At 41.6% G+C, this 19,470-nt stretch overlaps 1 protein-coding gene across 2 annotated transcripts in view; it reads right to left on the reverse strand.

Moving 5' to 3' along the window:
- CDK19 (cyclin dependent kinase 19) overlaps nt 1-19,470 on the reverse strand; it is a 109,813-nt gene that overhangs the window by 37,011 nt on the left and 53,332 nt on the right. For both annotated transcript variants that reach the window (XM_056856930.1, XM_056856932.1), the window contains 2 exons: nt 7,671-7,728; nt 4,948-5,079 (listed from right to left, as the gene is read on the reverse strand). In XM_056856930.1, the coding sequence (XP_056712908.1) occupies nt 4,948-5,079; nt 7,671-7,728 (190 nt within the window). The remainder of the gene's footprint in view (nt 1-4,947; nt 5,080-7,670; nt 7,729-19,470) is intronic.

The raw sequence follows: 19,470 nt of genomic DNA on the forward strand, positions 1-19,470 counted from the left end.
TTTTTTAGCCATGATTTTTGGCTTAAAAAACTCACCTCGGCTTATACTCGGGTCAATATGGTAATTCGCCTGCTGGGCCCTCTCCCAGCGTGCTCTCGCCGGCCAGCTGATGGGCGGGCTGTCCCGCCTTCTCTCCCCCACCCCACCCGATCGCACCTTCTGCGCGGTGGCGTTTCTTGCCCCCCACCCGATCGCGCCTTTTGTGTGATCGCGCCAAACTGCGCCTTTTGCGCAATTGGGGTTTTGCGCAATTTGCGCGATCGCACCTTTTGTGCGGCGGCGGCGGTTTCTTCACCCCCATCCTACCCCACCCCGCCTTCTGCTGGGCGGCGGCGGTTTCTCTTTTCCCCCTCCAAAAAGAAGCCTGTCAGCTTTCCAGACTCCGCCCACTGCTTGCCGGCCTTGGCTGACAGTTACCAAGTCTCAGAGTTCAACCCTGTATCCGTCATAAACACAGGCATCATAAACACAGGCAACGAGACACAAGTGGCATTTGTGGCACATAAAATCCTCGATACATCTCTCCTTCCATGCTAAACTTCAAAAGAAAGGATTACTAATTCACTTGCTAAATAATCTTAGCCAAACTTAAAATTGTGTTTATCATAAGATTTCAAGTAGCTTGAAAAGTATATCATACCACAGAAAGACCATGGATATAATAAGCATTCTGTAGTTGCAGGTGAAATTCTCTGTTATATGACTAATTAACCATTTTGAAGTGTTCATAGTGCTAGAGGCAAGCCTGGATGCAGGAGGCACATGAACAATTATAAATACTATGGCTAAAAATGTGTTCCCTTAGACATGAAACTTCATATAAATACCATGGTATACATATTTGTGCATGGTCTGATCACAGCTCCTTCTAATTCTTCTCTGAATCAAGTTTTACTACATCTTGTTTGGTTTGTTTTTTCATATGCATGATGGAATACCCTCAATTATGATTCCTGTGTCTTTTCTACATTTTTGTGTGTGTATGGGGCTTGGATCGCGAATCCCCCTTCCATTGTTTGCCTCCTGGCCCCTCCACCTATCAGCCCTCCCGGTTATCACCTGGGCTGCCGCTAGCCAATGTACCCCTTGGTTTTTCTGTAGGGTCATTACTGATTTTAATCCAGGATGCTGATTTTAATGCTCCATCTTTTATGAGTCAGATGTAAGATACTTTTATCCACTGTGGTTTTAATAGTATTAATTATTGTTATTATATATTTTGTTGTAAGCCGCTCTGAGCCCTGCTAGACAGGGGGAGGGCAGGATATAAATATAAACAATAAACAAATAAATATTTATTTGGAACATTTCTATACCGCCTCTCCAGGGAACCCGCCTTAAGCAGCTTACAAAATACAATAAAAACATAAAAGTATGAAATTTACTAAAACCTACCATTCAAAACAGCAGAGCATAAAACAACATAAAACAGTTTTAAGAATTTGTCAGGCTAAAAACAGACTATAAAATGATATTTTAAAGATCAGCCCTTCAGTTACAAGGCTGGGTAAACAGAAACATTTTAGCCTGGTGCCTAAAAAGAAAATAGTGAAGGCGCCAGTTGGGCCTCAAGGGGATGGGCATTCCACAGGTGAGGAGCCACTACTGAAAAAGCCAGGTCTCTGGTCACCATCTGCCTCCTCTCCGAAGATGGGGGCACACAGAGCAGGAGTTCAGAGGGAGACCATAGCTGGCAGGCTGGACAATATGGGAGGATGTGGTGAGTGCTTTTTATTTTGATATTATGTTCTAATTGTTTTATGACTAATTGTAAACCACCATGAACATATTTATTTAATTAAATACATAAACAAGTCTGTGACTAAAACCATTTTTTTTTCTTGCTTAGCCGCTTTTCCATACTTGCGTAAATGATTCGTAGTACTTTGTGATTTTTTTAAGTACTCTGGAGAGTATTTAAAAAGTACGCTGGAGAGCCAGCGTGGTGTAGTGGTTAAGAGCAGTGGTTTGGATCAGTGGAGTCTGATCTGGAGAACCAGGTTTGATTCCCTACTCCTCCACATGAGCGGTGGAGGCTAATCTGGTGGATTCGTTTCCCCACTCCTACATGTGAAGCCAGCTGGGTGACCTTGGGCAAGTCATGCTCTCTCAGCCTCACCTACCTCACAGGGGTTGTGGGGAGGTGAAAGGGAGGTGATTGTAAGCCAGTTTGATTCTGCCTTAAGTGGTAGAGAAAGCCAGCATATAAAAACCAACTCTTCTTCTTCTATAAAGTAATGTGTCCAAGAAGTATCCTGATATTTTATATAAAGTTGTGAACTTCATCGACCAAGCACCCCATTGCTATAGTCATTGTACAGATAGAGCTGCTTCTATGATCTCATAGTTTAAGATTTCCTATGCACTTTAAAACACTGCTCCACCCAATTCTTTATGTCTTTCTAAAGACAAACAGTTGTACATGCTACCACTTGCACTAGGCAGAGCACTCATGGCACTTTCAACCAATTAATCAAAAAAAGGCGGGGGGGGGGGACATAGAAGGACTGGCTTGTCAAATCAGACTATCCCTTACCAAAAGGAACAACCCAGTTAATGTTACAATGGCACAGAAAAACAAGGTGTTAGTGTGTACAGAGTCACTTCTATGGAAGTGGAATGGACAAAATGTGTTGGTTATCTTAACTGATATATCAATGTAAAGACACTGCTGAATGATTGTGTACACCATATTGAACTAAAGCCCCTGAATTCCCACACAGGTAATACTAAACATTTGAGGAGTACGTTTTATGGACACTTATGAGATGATCCTCTTGATTTTGTAAGCTCTCCTCCTTACCCTGTATCTCTGACATTCAGTATTAAAAGAATCTCCATAATCAACACAGAGACTGCAGTGAGGGTAAGAAGACCCCAGGCTATGACTTTTCATACAGCATGCAAAAAGTCACTGTGCTTCACTTCAGAAATTGCATGAATGTTCCTGTACTTCCCCAGAAATGCCACAGCCAAGTCTGATCAGCTCAAAGGTACTACAGCAACTGCAGACTACCCAAGTCTACATTTTACTGCATATCTGAGAATCAGCACCAGAAAAACGTGGGAAGTTTGCCTGGAATAGTGAGTCTTTGTAGATTTTCAAGACTAAGACTAACCCTACTGATACTGGACTCTTGGAGGTGCGTTTGTGTGTGTGTGTGTTTAGTGGGGGGTTAGAGTCTACTATATATTAATTTTTTAATGTATTTTGAAACCATGGATGCCGAGCTTTTGTTCTGGAGGAAGAACAACACTGGAGGAAATATTCACTGACGGTTTTGTATATGGGCTAACTCTCAACTGTCCTTCATGAGCATAAACACAAGTGTCCAAAAAAGCAATCTGACTGAAGATTTAATGGTTAGATGTAAACCATTCAGAAGATAGGTGAAAAGGAGAAAAATTTGCTTCCATCCCAACTGCCACGCTCATCGCCTTTTTGATTGGCTGAATGGTTTACATCTAACCATTAAATCTTCCATCAGATTGCTTTTTTGGACACTTGTGTTTATGCTCATGAAGGACGGTTGAGAGTTAGCCCATATACAAAACCGTCAGATAAGAATTCGTTACATTATACCAACTGTCATCCACCATGGTTAATTAGGAATCTTCCTTACAGCTCCTTTTTATGTGTTGAACGGAACATCACATCCGGTTTGGAATATTACGCAGAAGCTGAGAACCTGGCTCAGAAATTTCAACAACGTGGATACCAGATATCAGAGTTGTTACATCAGCCAGAAATCGTGCCAATTATAAACTAAGGAAACATTTATTTACACAACATTCCACTTCTGACCATGATGATTCTATATTTTTTCATTACATTTCTCTCCACATCCTATACAGATTAAGAGTATTATCCTTCGGCATTGGCACTTGTTAAACTCCATTCTGTCTTGCGATACTAAGCCTATTATTGGATTCATGAGATCTCAGTCCATCAAAGATCTTTTGGTACGTGCTGACTTTAAAACTGTGCATATCACACCCATTTTGAAAGGTCATTACAAATGCCATGGATGCACCTGTTGCACACAGGTGATTCAAACCAAAGTTTTCATTCAGAAGGGCTTTTACTTTGAACCATTTTTCTAGTTGTTCATCTACTGCTGTTTACATTCTCATTTGCCCCTGTGATCTTCTATATGTGGGCGCTACCACACGTTCATTGAGACACAGACTCTCTGAACACCGCAGTAAAATCAGAAATTGCAACCTTCAAGCTCCTTTAGTAGCTCATTTTATGGAAAAACACCAACTACCAACTGATTTTAAGTTTTTTGGTTACTGACAGGATACTACCCAGACTTATCAATTTCACAACATAAATAAATAACTGCTACAGAGGGAGGAGGCTCACCAGATTTTTACTCTAAATTCATTATCTCCACATGGTCTCAATAACCGTTTGGATTAACGGCTCTGGGGGAAAGTCAGGAAACACTCTTAATGGAGATAAAATGTTTTCAAAATGCAAGATTAAATAATGATTAGAAGTTCGAAAAATTTTAGACCGTTAAAGCTATTGGAGGCAGTTCTCACATTTTAAATGACAACTACAGAGGATGACTGAGTGAGAACCAACTGCCTTGTTTTTTGACTGAAGGCACTGAGTTTTTGGCACTAGGTGCTTGGAGGGCAATACTGGAGAAAAGAATGACAGCTGGATATAACCAGAATGAAGAGGGGGTGGGCCAGTGCAACCACATGTACTGAAATGTCCTAATTCAGTTGTTTCTGCAACTTTAATTGGAATCAGACTTAAAGAAGCACCTCTTGCTTCTGAAGCATATAAATTTGCAGTCACCCTTTGAACTTGCCATCACCAGAATTGTCTTACAACTGACATTCTGAGGTACTAATAGAACAGCTATTCTTTTAGGAACTAAAAGCCATGTAACCTAACCAGTAAGCCATGTAACCTAACCAGTAACTTACCAATGGCCTTTGTATAGTGCCTTGCGCCAAGTAACAGTTCTGGGGCTCTATACCAAAATGTTACCACAACTGGATCCAGATCTGCCAGTGGCTTCAGAGGAGAATTGAATAACCTTGCAAAGCCCATGTCAGCTGAAAAAAAATTATAACAAATATATATGAATGCAAAGAAAACTGCCACCTCCCTTATCCCTGCTGACTCAGTTACCTCAGGCTAAGTAGACTCAGTGACTTTTTATGGGCTCCACACTTACCCTCTACCTCATCGGCTCCCATTCCAGAACTTCCACCCAAATTTTGCTTTGAACTTCTGTTTTCCCTACTTGGTCCATTCCTGTTTTGGGAGGAGTTTTTACAGCTAATTTCAAGAAGGTATTATTAGGTCTAGGCCCACAATTGGCTACTAGAATAGTTTGTGACATTTTATTATCACACAAGCTACACTGAGTTCCCTCCATGACAGCTCCTTCGTATTCAGGGACTTTAGTCTTGCTCAGTGCTAGTTTCCATTCCCTCTTAGCATCTTAAATTAGGCATGCTGACAGACAATTCTTTGGGATCTGCTACAATACTATAGGAGACTCGCACTTCGGCTGAAATTTGATGAGCTCCAGGTTAGCTTTAAAAAGGGAGGAGAGAGACTCTAACATGGATCAGATGTAACTACAAATCATAGTTTTTCATGACATAAATAAGCCTTGGTGAATCCTCCACACACATGCCTCCTCCACTTTTGCATGGAGCCAGTTAATGAAAAGCTGCTGCTTTGGTAACAAGCTGCAGTTTGTTGTTATTCTTAACCCTAAACTCTGGCTTGCATTTTTCTCTGCCTTCCAGGATTCCAATATCTGGCTTAATACTGGTTTTGACTTCTGGTTTGCAGGAAAGAACAACTATAATTTGTGGTTCAGACACAACAACAAAATATATTTCACCACAAAAATCGATGTCTTGAACTAGGTAGCCACATATAAAGAAAGGATAGGAGGGAGTGTACAACCCTTAGAATCTCCAAGGCTCTATCACAATGCAAAAAGTTATGGTTTGTCATTATGTCTGAATGATAGTGTAGCATCACATATTCGTTCTTCACAGGCTCCTGTGGTATTCTGATCTGAATTTAAATCAATTAAAGTTGTACTATCATCAGATATATATTTAAAAGATTCAAGTTGTACCAAATTGGCCTACCACTAGGTCACCAGAAATCATGGCTTCAAGAAATCTAATTGACATTATTGCCTGAATTCATACTTAATTTGGTCTGTGATATCAGTAAGTTCATATGTAGAATGAGCCTCGAGAGTAATTCTCTTGATACTGATAAGGAATTCTGTGACACCTTAAAGATTTATGGTAGCATGACAGATCATGCAACAAGTAGTGTGAAAAATGGCAAATTTGCCACCCTATGAAAAACGGTTTTATACAAGTAGGGCAAAGAAAACAAAAAAATAATGGTTTTAAACCAATCAATTCGTCAAAGTTAGGTGCGTCCTATTCTTATTGTTACCTGAGGGCTTTTAGTCATTTTTGCTGCAACGGGCTAACACAGCTAGCTATTCTTCTGAAATGAACATTAGTAATTACACTGCTCTTGCCAAGATAAACAGTTCCTTATATTTTTTTAAAGAGTGAGTTTTGCTGCTTGTGAGTTGAGCAAAATGAAAAAGGCTTTTTAAATTTATTACATTTGTATTCCACCCTACCTCTAAGGAGCTCTAAGGGTGTGGTGTATTTATTGTGTACCTTACAATGGAACACTGATATTTGTGTGTTGGTTTAGTCTCCCAGCGTGGAGTCCATGCTGGTTACTTTTGTTTGTTAGTTAAAATTTTAGACTGTATGAGCTCCCTCGTCCTGAAATCAGTTGCTCCCATCCCTGTATCGTCTTGCTAATAAATAGAACACACCAATCTCTGCTGGGTGAACCGAAGAGCAGGAGTCTATTCCTGACTTGCAAGCCAAAGGGGACTGCCTCACCTTTTCTGTTCTCACAACCAACCTTCAGGTAATAGAGTAGGACTTACTGAATTCTGATTGGTTTGTATTTGATTCCTAACTCCAGAAGACTCTTGTTTCCTTTGTGCAACCAAGTCTGTACTTTGTGCAGGGTAGGATTGGCCATTACAGCCACTGGGACTTGTCTTGGTAGGCTGATGGCCTGCCCTCCCCCACCAGGCCAGCCAAGTGGTTAGAAGTGCAGAGTCTGGCTCAGATGAGCACGCAGGCTGCCCTTTTCTTCCTCCTTCCTTTGGGGAGGGGGCTGGGCCCTTTTCTTCCTGGTGTTAAACCACAGTTTGCCTGACATACATTTGAAAGCCCTGCTACATCAAATGTACAGTGTGTAAGTAATGTTGTGGCAATGTAACATACACACACACACACACCAAGCTTCCCTGATTTTGAGGTTATTATCCAAATGGTTACGTTATGTAATTGGCACATTACAAATATATTACACATTAATATTACAAATACCCAAGGAGTTTAAATTAGCTTTGGCTATAATTTATACATTTCTCTAGGTGCTCTGAACTGATTTTTTTAAAGAACAGTAATTTTCACAAAAAAAATGCAGCTTAAAGCTGTGCAAAAACCAGCATTCCTAATAATCAAACCAACAAACAACTTTATTACGGCCTTGCCAGGAAAATACATATGGTTAGATCAACGGGCAGTTCCTAATAATCATAACATTTCTAATCTCTGAATACGCTTACCTATTTTGACTCTTCCTCTTTCAGGTCCTTCTCCCATTACCAGAATATTTGCTGGCTTCTGAAAAGCAAGAAATACAATTTTTAATTGATCAATTCTTGATGAGGTGTTAAGCTTAATTTCCCCAATGTGTCAAAAGTTTAATGTGTACAGAACACAGTATCACTATTGCTCTACGAAGCAGCAATTAAAATTGAACTGTAATCTGTGTATATTTCTTTCTTCAAAAAACTGTATTTCATCCAACCATATGTACAAAAACACTTTAAGATAACACTGAAGAATGATTAGGTTTTAGTTAACTGGCTTTAGATGCTTGCAATGCAAGTAAACATGTTTAAGATAGAAACCATGTTTTTGCAGTCATGCCATCTGCAATTGATCAACGTGAACAACATGAACTTGGGCCGAGAACTGGCCCAAGTCCCCTGCACTTATTTATTGGTACAGAGAAAGAAAATCTAGTTCAGTAAATAAGGCTTAAGGACTTCAGTAATGTATTATTTGTGGGAATTTTTTCTACAATACTAATAAATGGAGGGAAAAAGAAAATACAGCTGAAAACATATAGTGGTTTAAACAGAACATTATTTGAAATATTGTAGGTGTAATGACATATATATTTGCATAACATTTGTATATTTTATATGAAATATACGTTGATTCTCAGAGTGCATGTATATGATGAATCCCCCCCGTAAGACTCAAATCTTTTTACATTGCATATTTTGAGTCATGATCACACATTTAAATAATGTGTATATACACTGAAGGTAAGAACATGAGAACATAAGAAAAGCCATGCTGGATCAGACCAAGGCCCATCAAGTCCAGCAGTCTGTTCACACAGTGGCCAACCAAGTAGCTTCTTGATTCAATGTATGTCATTCAGACTCTTCCAGCTCAGCCAGGAAATTTCAGTCATGTATCATAAACCGCGTATTAGAAATTGTACAAGTGGGGGATCCACAAAACTCGTGTGTGTGTGTATGTGTGTCTGTGAATCCCATCTGTCCTGCCATCACTGAGTCTGGAATTACTCCAGGCCCCACCACACACCTTGCAGCCCTGTGGCATTGGCATCTGGGAGCCACTGCTGCAGCTGGGCCTGGAGCAACTCCTAGCACCGCCACCACCACAGCCAGGCCCAGAGCAGCTCCTGGGGCCTGCCACCGCTGGCCTCCACAGCTGTAACTCCACCACAGCTAGGCCTGCTACAGGTCCCGAGCTCTGCTGCTGCTCTCAGTAGCCGCCATAGAACAACACTTTTTTATACCGGGGGGAATTGAAACCCTCCAGTGTTTTGTTTTGTTTTAAGATTTCAGATTTTTCGGCAAACCTGGGTGCTCACCCAAATTTGCAGGAAAATCTGTTTAGCGTTCACGTGGCCCTGATCCGTGGATTTAGATATCCGCAGATGGGCGCCAGGCTTTATTATTAGATATATAGGAATGTTTCCGATTTACTTCATAATATATTAAGAAATAGAAAATGTTGTGCACCAATACATTTTGATGGTGATACTTCCTGCATAACACTGCCAATAGTTCAGTTACGTCAGTTCTGGATCCTGGTCTTCTATTGGAGAAACAGGTGTCCATAAGTGAAAAATGTTGTTATCAATGTACATCTAGTTAAGAAACTAGCTCATTGTTTGATGATGCCTGATGTGACCATTCTTAAGTAACTCTGAGGCTAGATTAATGTAACATGCTCTACACAGGGCTGCTGTTGAAGATGATCTGGAAATTGAAACTGCCACAAAATATAGCAGCTTATTTCTTATCTAGGACTAGCTAGTGGGACCATGTTACTCCAGCTTCCTTCATTTGCTACCAGTTACTTTCTGGACTCAATTCAAGAGGCTGACGCTCACCATTAAAACCCTTCATGGTCCACATAGTTAAAGGACCGCCTCTTTACCATGCGGCAGCTTCATTCTTTTCAGGAAGTTCTACTGCTAGTATCCTCCTTGTTCAAGGAATATTTGGCAACAATACAGGCTCAAGCCTTTTCAGTGGTTGCCCCGTGCCTCTGGTACAGCCTCCCCACAGGAGTCAGGCAGGTTCCTACTCTCCTGGCTTTCCAGCAAGGCTGTAAAACAGTTGCTCTTCTCCTGGGGCAGGATTAACCTTGGCAAACAGGGAAATAAGGTATTTTTAGACTGTTAGATTTAACATTTTGTATCTCCTGTTTTAATATGTGCTTTTATCAAATTGCTTCTATATTGTTATTTCCTGCCATGGGTCCTGAGGTGCTCATGAGAAAGACAGGTCATACTATATTGCAATTTTAAGTAATTAACATATTATGAACAAGCTGAAACTTAATTCAGACAAGACATAGGTGCTCAGGATTAGCAGAAAGGCAGAGCAGGGACTTGAGATCTCTCCTGTCTTGGATGGGGTTACAGTCTCCTTGAAAAGCCAGGTTCACTGCTTGGGAGTGCTGCTCGACACAGCGGTCACCTTGGAAAATCAGGCAGCTGCTATTGTTAGGAGTGTTTTCGCCCAGCTTCAGTTGGTGTGCTGGCTGTGTCCCTTCCTGGCTCAGTCTAATCTGGCCACAGCGACCCATGCCTTAGTTACAGCAGACTACTGCTATGCACTCTAATTGGGACTATCCTTGAAGAGTGTTCAGAGGCTGCAGCTAGAACAGAATGCTACGGCAAGACTGCCAGTCAGGGCCAATTACTGGAATCATGTGACCCACCCCCACCGCAATTACACTGGCTTCCGATCTGCTCCCAAGCCCAAGTCAGGGTGTAAGTTTTGACCTTTAAAGCCCCACAAAGCTTGGGACTGGGTATCTGAAGACTGATTTCACCTATATGTTCCTGCCTGGGAATTAAGATCACAGGGAAAGGCCCTCTTGACTGTCCCATCGACCAAATGAGCTCGTCTGGTGGTTCCACGAGAGATTTTTCAGTGGCAGCCCCGCGATTATGGAACAACATCCCCAGGAAGGTGCACCTGGCCCCCTCACTCTCAATCTTTAAGAGGCATTTGATTAGCTCTTCTGCCAACCAGGAGTTTAAAATTATTAATTTTAACAAATAGTTTTATGTGTTTTCTGTATTTTACTGTATGTTGTTATTATTTACATTGTAAACCGCCTTGTGTTCCTATAAAGTAGAAATCTGGCTAATAAATGCTTTAAATACATAAATAAAATAAAATACAGAGGGCATGTATGGATGGCAAAATCTATTGAGGTAATGAAAGGAAAGCCACGAAAGATAGCTAGAGTTTCAAGAGGAGCCGCTTGTAAAATAAGATGTGCAGACAGGTTCAAAATAGACAGTGCAAGTACTCAAATTCATCAATTGTATGGACAAACTGAACTGAGGATGCATGTTTTTAATTTAATGCTAGTAATTGTAGCTCTTGAAATGTTCATCTGGAAATGCCTTTAGTAACTTTCCATCACATAATAATATTCGAAAGGTAAGCAGCTGCATTTTACTTGTTTTTATTAGGCTATTATGATGATTTTGAAAATAGGCTTTTGTAGCTGGCATGAGTCCAAGGGTTGGAAGCAGATTAAATTTTCCATCAGTGGACCAGGATTTTCCTGCCTTCCCACCCCCCAGCACAATTGGTATAAATTGCCAGTGTAGTCTGGATCCAACCCCTTGTTTCCCAAATCTATGGTGATACCTTTTTCATTTTTACTTGAATCTCCTTAAGCCATGTGGAACAGCTACCCTCCCAATACTGATCCTTCCTGGGTGTGTGTAGGTTATTGAAAGTAAGCTCCTGGGTTCCAGCATTATATACATTGTGTTGTCATGTAAGTTATAAATATAACCAAGTACATTTGTTCTTTTAGAATACTGAATGAATGAATTTATTTTTTACGGTATTAGCCAGAACATACTTTTAGAATTCTGAGTACCTTCATCCAGCCCATTACTGACTCCAAGCACCAGTTTAAAATTAAACTGACATCAACAGCTTCTTCAGAATTAGGTAAGAAAGAAAGGTAGTGCTGGGTATCATCTGCATATTAATGACACCACAGCCCAAACCACCTGATGACCTCTCCCAGTGGTTTCAGGCAGATATTAAATAGCATGAGGGATAAGATCGAACCATGCAGAACCCTTCAAGCCAATGGCTATGAGGCACAAGCAAGAATCCCCAGGACCTCCTTCTGCGACTGTCCCCCCCAGAAAGGTTTTTATGGTTTTGTACATATTTTAGCTCTGGTTTTAATGATATATTTTTGTTGATTTTAATGGTTTTTAAGATGTGATTCTATTATGTAAGCTTTCATTTCTTAGTTGCCTTGGAGGGCAAAATGGTGGTGTACACATTTTGGAAAATAAAAATAAAATATGTAAAACTCCTCTTATTCCATTACTGCTAGGCTTACTCTAGAGGTCTTTGGTGAGGTACCCTGTCAAAGGTTAGTGGGTGGTCCAAGTAACACAGCTGGAGAATGCTTAACTAAGTTCAGTGGTTCTATGTCAGTAAGTCAGTTGACAAATCAAGGGAAGCAACCCTCCCCTTGTATGGACTGGCAACATCAAAAGATCCCAGATACCAAGTGGTGGGAAAGACCTTTTTCTGGTTGAGACCAGAAGAGGAGAATACTGAGCTGGATGGATCAGTATGTGTGTGTGTAAAGTGCCTTCAAGTCGCAGCCAACTTATAGCGACCCCTTTTGGGGGTTTTCATGGCAAGAGACTAACAGAGGTGGTTTGCCAGTGCCTTCCTCTGCACAGCAACCCTGGTATTCCTTGGTGGTCTCCCATCCAAATACTAACCAGGGCTGACCCTGCTTAGCTTCTGAGATCTGACGAGATCAGGCTAGCCTGGGCCATCCAGGTCAGGGCGGATGGATCAGTAGCCTGACTTAATATAACGTAGATTCAGCTTTATGGCTGAATAGGGATTTGAACCAGGATCTCAGAGTCCTAGTTCCAACATTCAAATTGCTACACCACACGGGCTCTCAATGACTTTATGCCTAACTCAAGAATTGTCCAGGGGGCATGATCTTCCAAGTTAGTTGACTACTTCGGCCTTAAAAGAGGAGTGAAGGCAAGAAAGCATATGCACCAGAAGACAGGTTTTAACTTTTGTACTACAGCTGTCAACCATGAAGCTCACTGGGTGACCACGGGGCAGTCACTCTCTTTCATTCTAACCTACCTCACAGGATTGTTGTGATCATTAAATTGAGGAAAGAACCATGTATGCTTCATTGCACTTTCTTGGAAGAAGAACTGAATAAAAATAAGAAAAAGATCTCGCCAAACCAAGTGAATCAGCACCAGGATAATCAAAGCCCTATTTGCTTCATGGAAGTTAGCCATACTGAATGAACATGGCCAAAAAAACATTGCTCTCTGAAAATCCCCTAACATTAATCTCTGCTGCAGAACCTGTAACCAGTACTGTCACCAGTCATGGTGTCCATATTTCCAAAGCAGAAAATTGTCAAATAGATTTCCACTCGTGCAGTTTACATTGCAACAAAATGCATGTGGTCAAACTTGCCAGTGTGCCTGTGCTTAACTCACTTTCCAGCTGCTTTTGCTCACATTATGACACCCCCTGTCCACTCAGATCTTTTCAGATTTTATTTTACAAGTGTGGTAAGGAAACAAAGTTCATTTCAAACCTCAGGTACCACACTGGTACATTATTTGCTCAGGTACAGTGGATAAAAATTACAATATAGGAACCAAGAAAGATAAATTGTGAGATAAAAACATACTCTGAACAGCATTAAAAAAAACCTGTACAAAATATAATTATGTACTCTAGCAGTGCAAACAGTGAGGCAGGTTTTGGACCTAAGAGAACATGAACAGAATGCAGAAACATGCAAACTAGCATATGAAGCCTACAGATCAGTTACAAAATCTGGTCCCTATCCTTCTGTATCCTTCATCTCTTTGCACCTCCTTTTATTGCCTAAAACAGAGACTAATTTCTTCTTTACTTTTCTTATTACTTCAGTATTATTGGGATATTTCTCATTATTTCATTCCCAGTCACTAGTCTGTGACAATTTACCTTATTGCCCTTCCACCGTTCCAGGTAACATAGTTATTTGCTATGCATGTACTAGAGAAGGCATTCTGAGGATAAGCACACTATCACTGTATATTAGCAAAGTCCGCTGGCTCTAGGTCCTGGCACCTAAGTCCTCTAGCACTATGACTCAGAGGACCTATGTTCTCAAAACTAGTTCATTGCCATGTCAAAGGTTAGTCAGTTCACAGAATCTTTCCGCTTTGTGAGAAACTCAGTAACACAATCTACATGTTTTCTTTGTTTCTTGCTAAACATAGTAGCCATTTCTTCTAGAAGAACTCAAGGAACCTTGCCCGCCTGTGAAATAAAACTAAATGGGTTGGATGTTTAGTTATTTTATGAAACCTATATGGAAGAAGTAATATGCTCTGGTAAGCAACAGGCAGCTAAAGGTATATATAGACAACATGGCCACAGCTGAAATTAGAAGTCATGTAGCTATTATTTCACACAAAAACACAACAATCATTGTAAATCAAAATCAACAGGCAAGTTTCCAACAAGGACTTCTGATCAGCTAAATTAAGGGGAAAACACAAATTTTAAAAATCCAAGGGCATCTCAAGATTTGCCTCCATTCATAGGAAAACGAAAGCATTCAGAAACTCTTCACAAGAAGCATCTATCAATGGCTTAAAAGGATTAGTAAGCGTAGAGGATACGCTTACATATTAAGCCAACACTTCTGGCCCAGTTAACACCTAGTTAAAACACTCCATACTCTTGAAACTCAGCTTAATATGAATACAAAATGCCAGTTGTGAAGAAAAAGGATGGTCCTAGAATAGCCTATGTTTGGTTGCTATGGAAACAAAAGGTTAGATTTTGAAGTCTCATGTTTAAATTATCAGCAATAAAAATTGAGCAAACACATCCCTGCTGAGCACTATGGGCCTGCCCGCACCCTAAAGACGTAAATGAAGAATGAATGAAGGTCAGCAACAATGAACTAGAACTATCTGTTGCAAAAATGTAAACATTATAATGTGAAATGAATATCTTAGAAGTAAACATATAAGCAATCGTGTTTTTTTCCCTTGAGCTAGTGGATGTAAGGCAATTAACATCTCACAGAGGGAAAGGAAGAGACAGAGCCAAAAGCACTGAGGCAACTGCATCATGCTATTGAAGAATAAAACCCATTAGACATCAAACAAAAATCAACCTAGAAGAACATTGTTATTGCATGCATTAATGTGGATCTAACCAATCGTTAAAATGGAGGTGGTCAGAAAGGAGCCAGCACAAAGCAAACACAAGTAAAACTGTCTGCAGTCTTGAATGAGAGGAACACACCCGATAAGGCGATAAGGGGAACAATGGACAAGAGAATGCTAGCATTTAGTAGCTCTCACTGTTCCCGAGCTTATCTAGGTTATAATTCTTCAGAGATATGACATTCCCATGAGAAAAAAAGCTTCTTGTTAGGGTAATGCTGCTTTCTATTCACTGTTCTTTGTCATTATATCTAAACAAAAGTAATTTAACTGCTGAAGCGAGCCACTAAATCAAAACAATCTGTCGTACAATCTCACGTTATCTTGAAGGGTTATGCACTGTCTCATTCACACACAGCTATTAAAATTGTTCAGGTACTCCCCCAACATAAAGCTACAGTTTGGATACACACGTTGTCGGAGACATCCTGATTAAAGAAAATCTAGACATGAGACATTTTACACATCTAAAGATCAAAACTAGTCTCCCGGGTCATCTGGAGATTTGGGCTGGGTTGTCACCAATACACAGACAACACTTAGCTTTACTTCACACTTCTGGTTTAATCCCAGAATGGCAACGAAACCCTGAACTGGTGCCTGGAGGCAGTTCTGGCGTGGATGCAGGCTAATATACTGAAGCTTAATCCTCACAATATGGAAGTGCTATTGGCAGATGGAAGGTTTGACCCACGATTTAAAGTGTCACCCATTCTGGATGGGGTTGCACTCCCTTTGAAGGAACAGGTCCATAGGCTGGGAATGCTCTAGGAACCAGACCTACTGCTGAATAAGCAGGTGACAGCTGTGGGCAGGAGTGCCTTTTACGAGCTTCAACTGGTTAGCCAGCTATAGCATTTCTTGGGCAGAAAAGATCTGGCCACTGTGGCATGTGCCCTAGCTACATCTAGGTTAGATGACTGCAAAGTGTTCTATGTGAGACTGCCCTTGAAAACTGTTTAGAAACTTCAACTGGTACAGATTGCTGCAGCCAGAATGTTGACTGGAGTGGGTTGTAGGGATCATATTGCTCTAGCCGTGGCCTGTCTACACTATTTCTGGGTATAATTCAAGATGCTGGTATTGACCTTTAAAGCCCTGCAAGGTTTGAGACCAACACACCTGAAGGACCACCTACTCCCTTATGAACCTACCCAGCAATTGCGGTCATCTTCCAAGGCTGTGCTTCGGATGCCCTTCTGAGATTAGGCAGGGGGCAACCTAGGAGAGGCGCCTTCTCAGTCATGGCACCAAAATTCTGGAACTCTTGCCCCAGGGAGACTCATCTGTCTCCTTCTGTTGCCATCTTCTGCCAGCACATGAAGACTTTTTTTGTTTGGTTTGGCATTCCCTCAGTGATTCCTCCTTCCTGCACAAAGTTTTAATTGTCATTTTTATGTTTTTGTATATTTTAGCTCTGGTTTTAACTATTTTAATAATGTGTTTTTGTTGGTTTTATTGGTGTTTCAGGTGTGATTTTATTATGCATGTTTTTAACTTGTCAGCTGCCTTGGTGGTCCTTATGAGTGCAGAAAGGTGGAGTGTAAACTTTGTAAAATAAATAAAATTTTTGCCATGGAATATGTACCTGCGGATGTGAAAAAGCCACAGAAATTGTCATCCTACCACAGAGGAGCATTATAATAATAAAACTCCACAAGGCAGCTTTTTAGTTATCACAAGGGATGAAATGAATCTTTGCAGGCATCATGTTTAATATTGTGATATTAGCACATCAGACCTTACTGCTCCTCCTTCCTATGTTTTATTCCAAGGCTTCCACATGTTCAGAAGATGGCATAACCACTTCTTTGGATGGATATCACTCAGGTGGATCCATCCATCCTCTAAGTAGACCAAGTAGACTTCCTCCAACTTAAGTTGCTTTTCTCCAACAGAAGATCCATTTAAGGTGGAAGAAGTCTCCTTAGACTAGAGGAAGAAGTCAAACTTGAGTCAAAAGGAAAGGTGGGGTATAAATATTTTAATAAATGAATGAATAAATGATTAAACTTTGCTCAGTGGACTAGTAGGAGAGGGATAGCATCCGCCCCCACTATCTTTAATATACTGCGGTATGTGTGAAGTCAATACATCAGATTTCAACAGATTAAGTCTTGTACTTTGGATTTATGGATTATTTAGCAATAAATTAACATAAGGTAACATAAAATAAACAGATTGTGTGTGTGTTCTGCTGGGACTTAAAATATTAGTGATATTCATTGGACAATGTCATAACATCCTAGTTGTTGTTTCAATAAAATTAAGCTATCTGAGCAAAATTGGAGATATGCTAAAACTAGATAGGATAACAGAATAAATGTTGCCCATGGAGGGAGGGGTATAGTATGATTGTACCTTCTTAACCAAGGTAACTTTAACCTTCTTAACCAAAATAACAATAGTGCCTTCAGGGAAGGGTTCTGGCATCTAACCATTAAACAGCCCCCTCCCAAATGTACAACCCAAGTTAATATTTTAGGATGAAGAAAGCACATTTTAGGACACCTCTTTCCTCAAGCATTCTCATACGTATATTCAGACACTTATTTTTATAAGCATAAACAAATACACTGATTAAAAAATGAGGAGCTACTAAGTTCATTTAAAAATTGTATCGCTTAAACTTACATAGTTTTGCAATACACTTTCCTATTGTCTGTCACCACTGCTCCTTATTAACTTTGAAAAACTGAAATTTCAATTGGGACTCCAAGTTTACCCCAGACCTTGAATAAATAATAGTCATTACATAATCATGATTGCAACTTACATGTGGGCAGCTTGGCAAGCACAGTATTTAGTGTTGAAATATTCTTCACTGTTTAGCATGCAGAAAGATCAACACAGAAATACATTAACTGAACAGGACAAAACAAAGAAAAGATGGGAACAATACACTGAAGAACTATACAGAAGAGGTGAAAGGGTGACAGATGCCTTCCTTCTTCTGAGGAAATAAATAATGACAACTTGAAATAACTACTGATGAAGGTCAAAGCAGAAAGTACCAAAGCAGGATTACTGCTGAACATCGAGAAGACAAACGTAATGATTAATGGGGAATTACACAACGGTAAGGTTGATGATGAACAAATTGAAATAGTTAGAGATTTTCTATTCCTTTGCGCCAAAACAGAGACTGCAGCATTGTGGGGGGGGGGGTTTGCAACAAGAAAAGGGAGTCAGTCAAAATCTCCCACACTCTTGTATGAGCTCCAGTGGCACAAGGGGGTGATTCCTGTCTAGTCACCCTGCTTGCTGCAACTTAATGCAACCTAGCATACTGTTCTGATGCTCAAGCAATGACTTTTCAGGGCTGCAGAGGGCTGGTGGAGGAAGAAGAAGCTGATAAATCCCTCTCCAAATGTTCTGTTTGTGGAAGTAATGTAGGGCCCCTGTCCTCTTCTCAGTTGAAACACCCCCAATTTTGATCCCAAATCTTGGTTGTTCCTAAGGACACCCCTTTTCCGGAGGACTTAAAGCAGGGGTGGGGAACCTCCGGCCCCTGGGCCGGATCCGGCCCGCGAGATCATTTTATCCGGCCCCTGTGCTGATTCCAGGAACTCCAGGGCCATGCCGCTCCAGCTCTCGCTAGCTAGGCTCGGCAGTTCGTGCTTTGAGTGACTGTGGGGCCCTTTCTCCCATCTCTCCTCTCTTCCTGGAGAGACTCACAACTTCTGCCCAAAAAGTGCGCTTGGCCGGAAGCCCCCCTCCCCTTTGTCTCACCGGCTGTTTCTAGGTGAGTGGGTGGTGTGCCCTGCTCCTCCAGCTCAGTGGGCCCCTACATGGCCCTCCCTTCGCTCTCCGACTTAAAGCTGCTTGGGCTCCCGGAGCTTATGCCACCATCTCCCCCCTCGCCTGCCTGCCACTGGCCGCTCCCTCCACCGGTTCAGTGGGACCCTACACGGCCCTCCCCTTTCTCTCCCCCGGGCCGAGGACAAAAGGTAAAGCTGGCTCTCCAGCCATGCCAGCCTCAAACTTTCCTCCCCACCCCCCTAGCTTGCCTCTGACCCGTGCAGCGGGGCGATCTGGTGAGTGTGTGTGCGCGTGCACAAGAGAGATCCCCGGGCCGTTGTGCAGCCGGGTGAGTGCGTGTGTGTACAGGAGAGATCCCCGGGCCGTTGTGCAGCCGGGTGAGTGCGTGTGTGTGTGCTTGTGCAGGAGAGATCCTCGAGCCGCTGTGCAGCTGGGTGACTGCGTGTGTGTGTGTTTGCGCGAGACAGAGATCCCCGGGCCGTTGTGCAGCCCAGTGAGTGTGTGTATGTGCGAGAGAGAGAGAGAGAGAGAGAGAGAGAGAGAGATATCCCCGGGCCATTGTGCAGCCCGGTGAGTGCACGTGTGTGTGTGTGTGTGTGTGTGTGTGTGTGTGTGTGTGAGTGAGTGAGTGAGTGAGAGAGAGAGAGAGAGAGAGAGAGAGAGAGAGAGAGAGAGAGAGAGAGAGAGAGAGAGAGAGAGAGAGAGAGATCCCAGTGCGGGGGTGTGGGAGTGTGTGGAGAAGCCTGCCTCCCTCCCTCTTTCCTTCCTTCCTT

Source organism: Euleptes europaea, chromosome 10 (genome assembly GCF_029931775.1).
Source record: "Euleptes europaea isolate rEulEur1 chromosome 10, rEulEur1.hap1, whole genome shotgun sequence".
Taxonomy (NCBI): Eukaryota; Metazoa; Chordata; class Lepidosauria; order Squamata; family Sphaerodactylidae; genus Euleptes; species Euleptes europaea.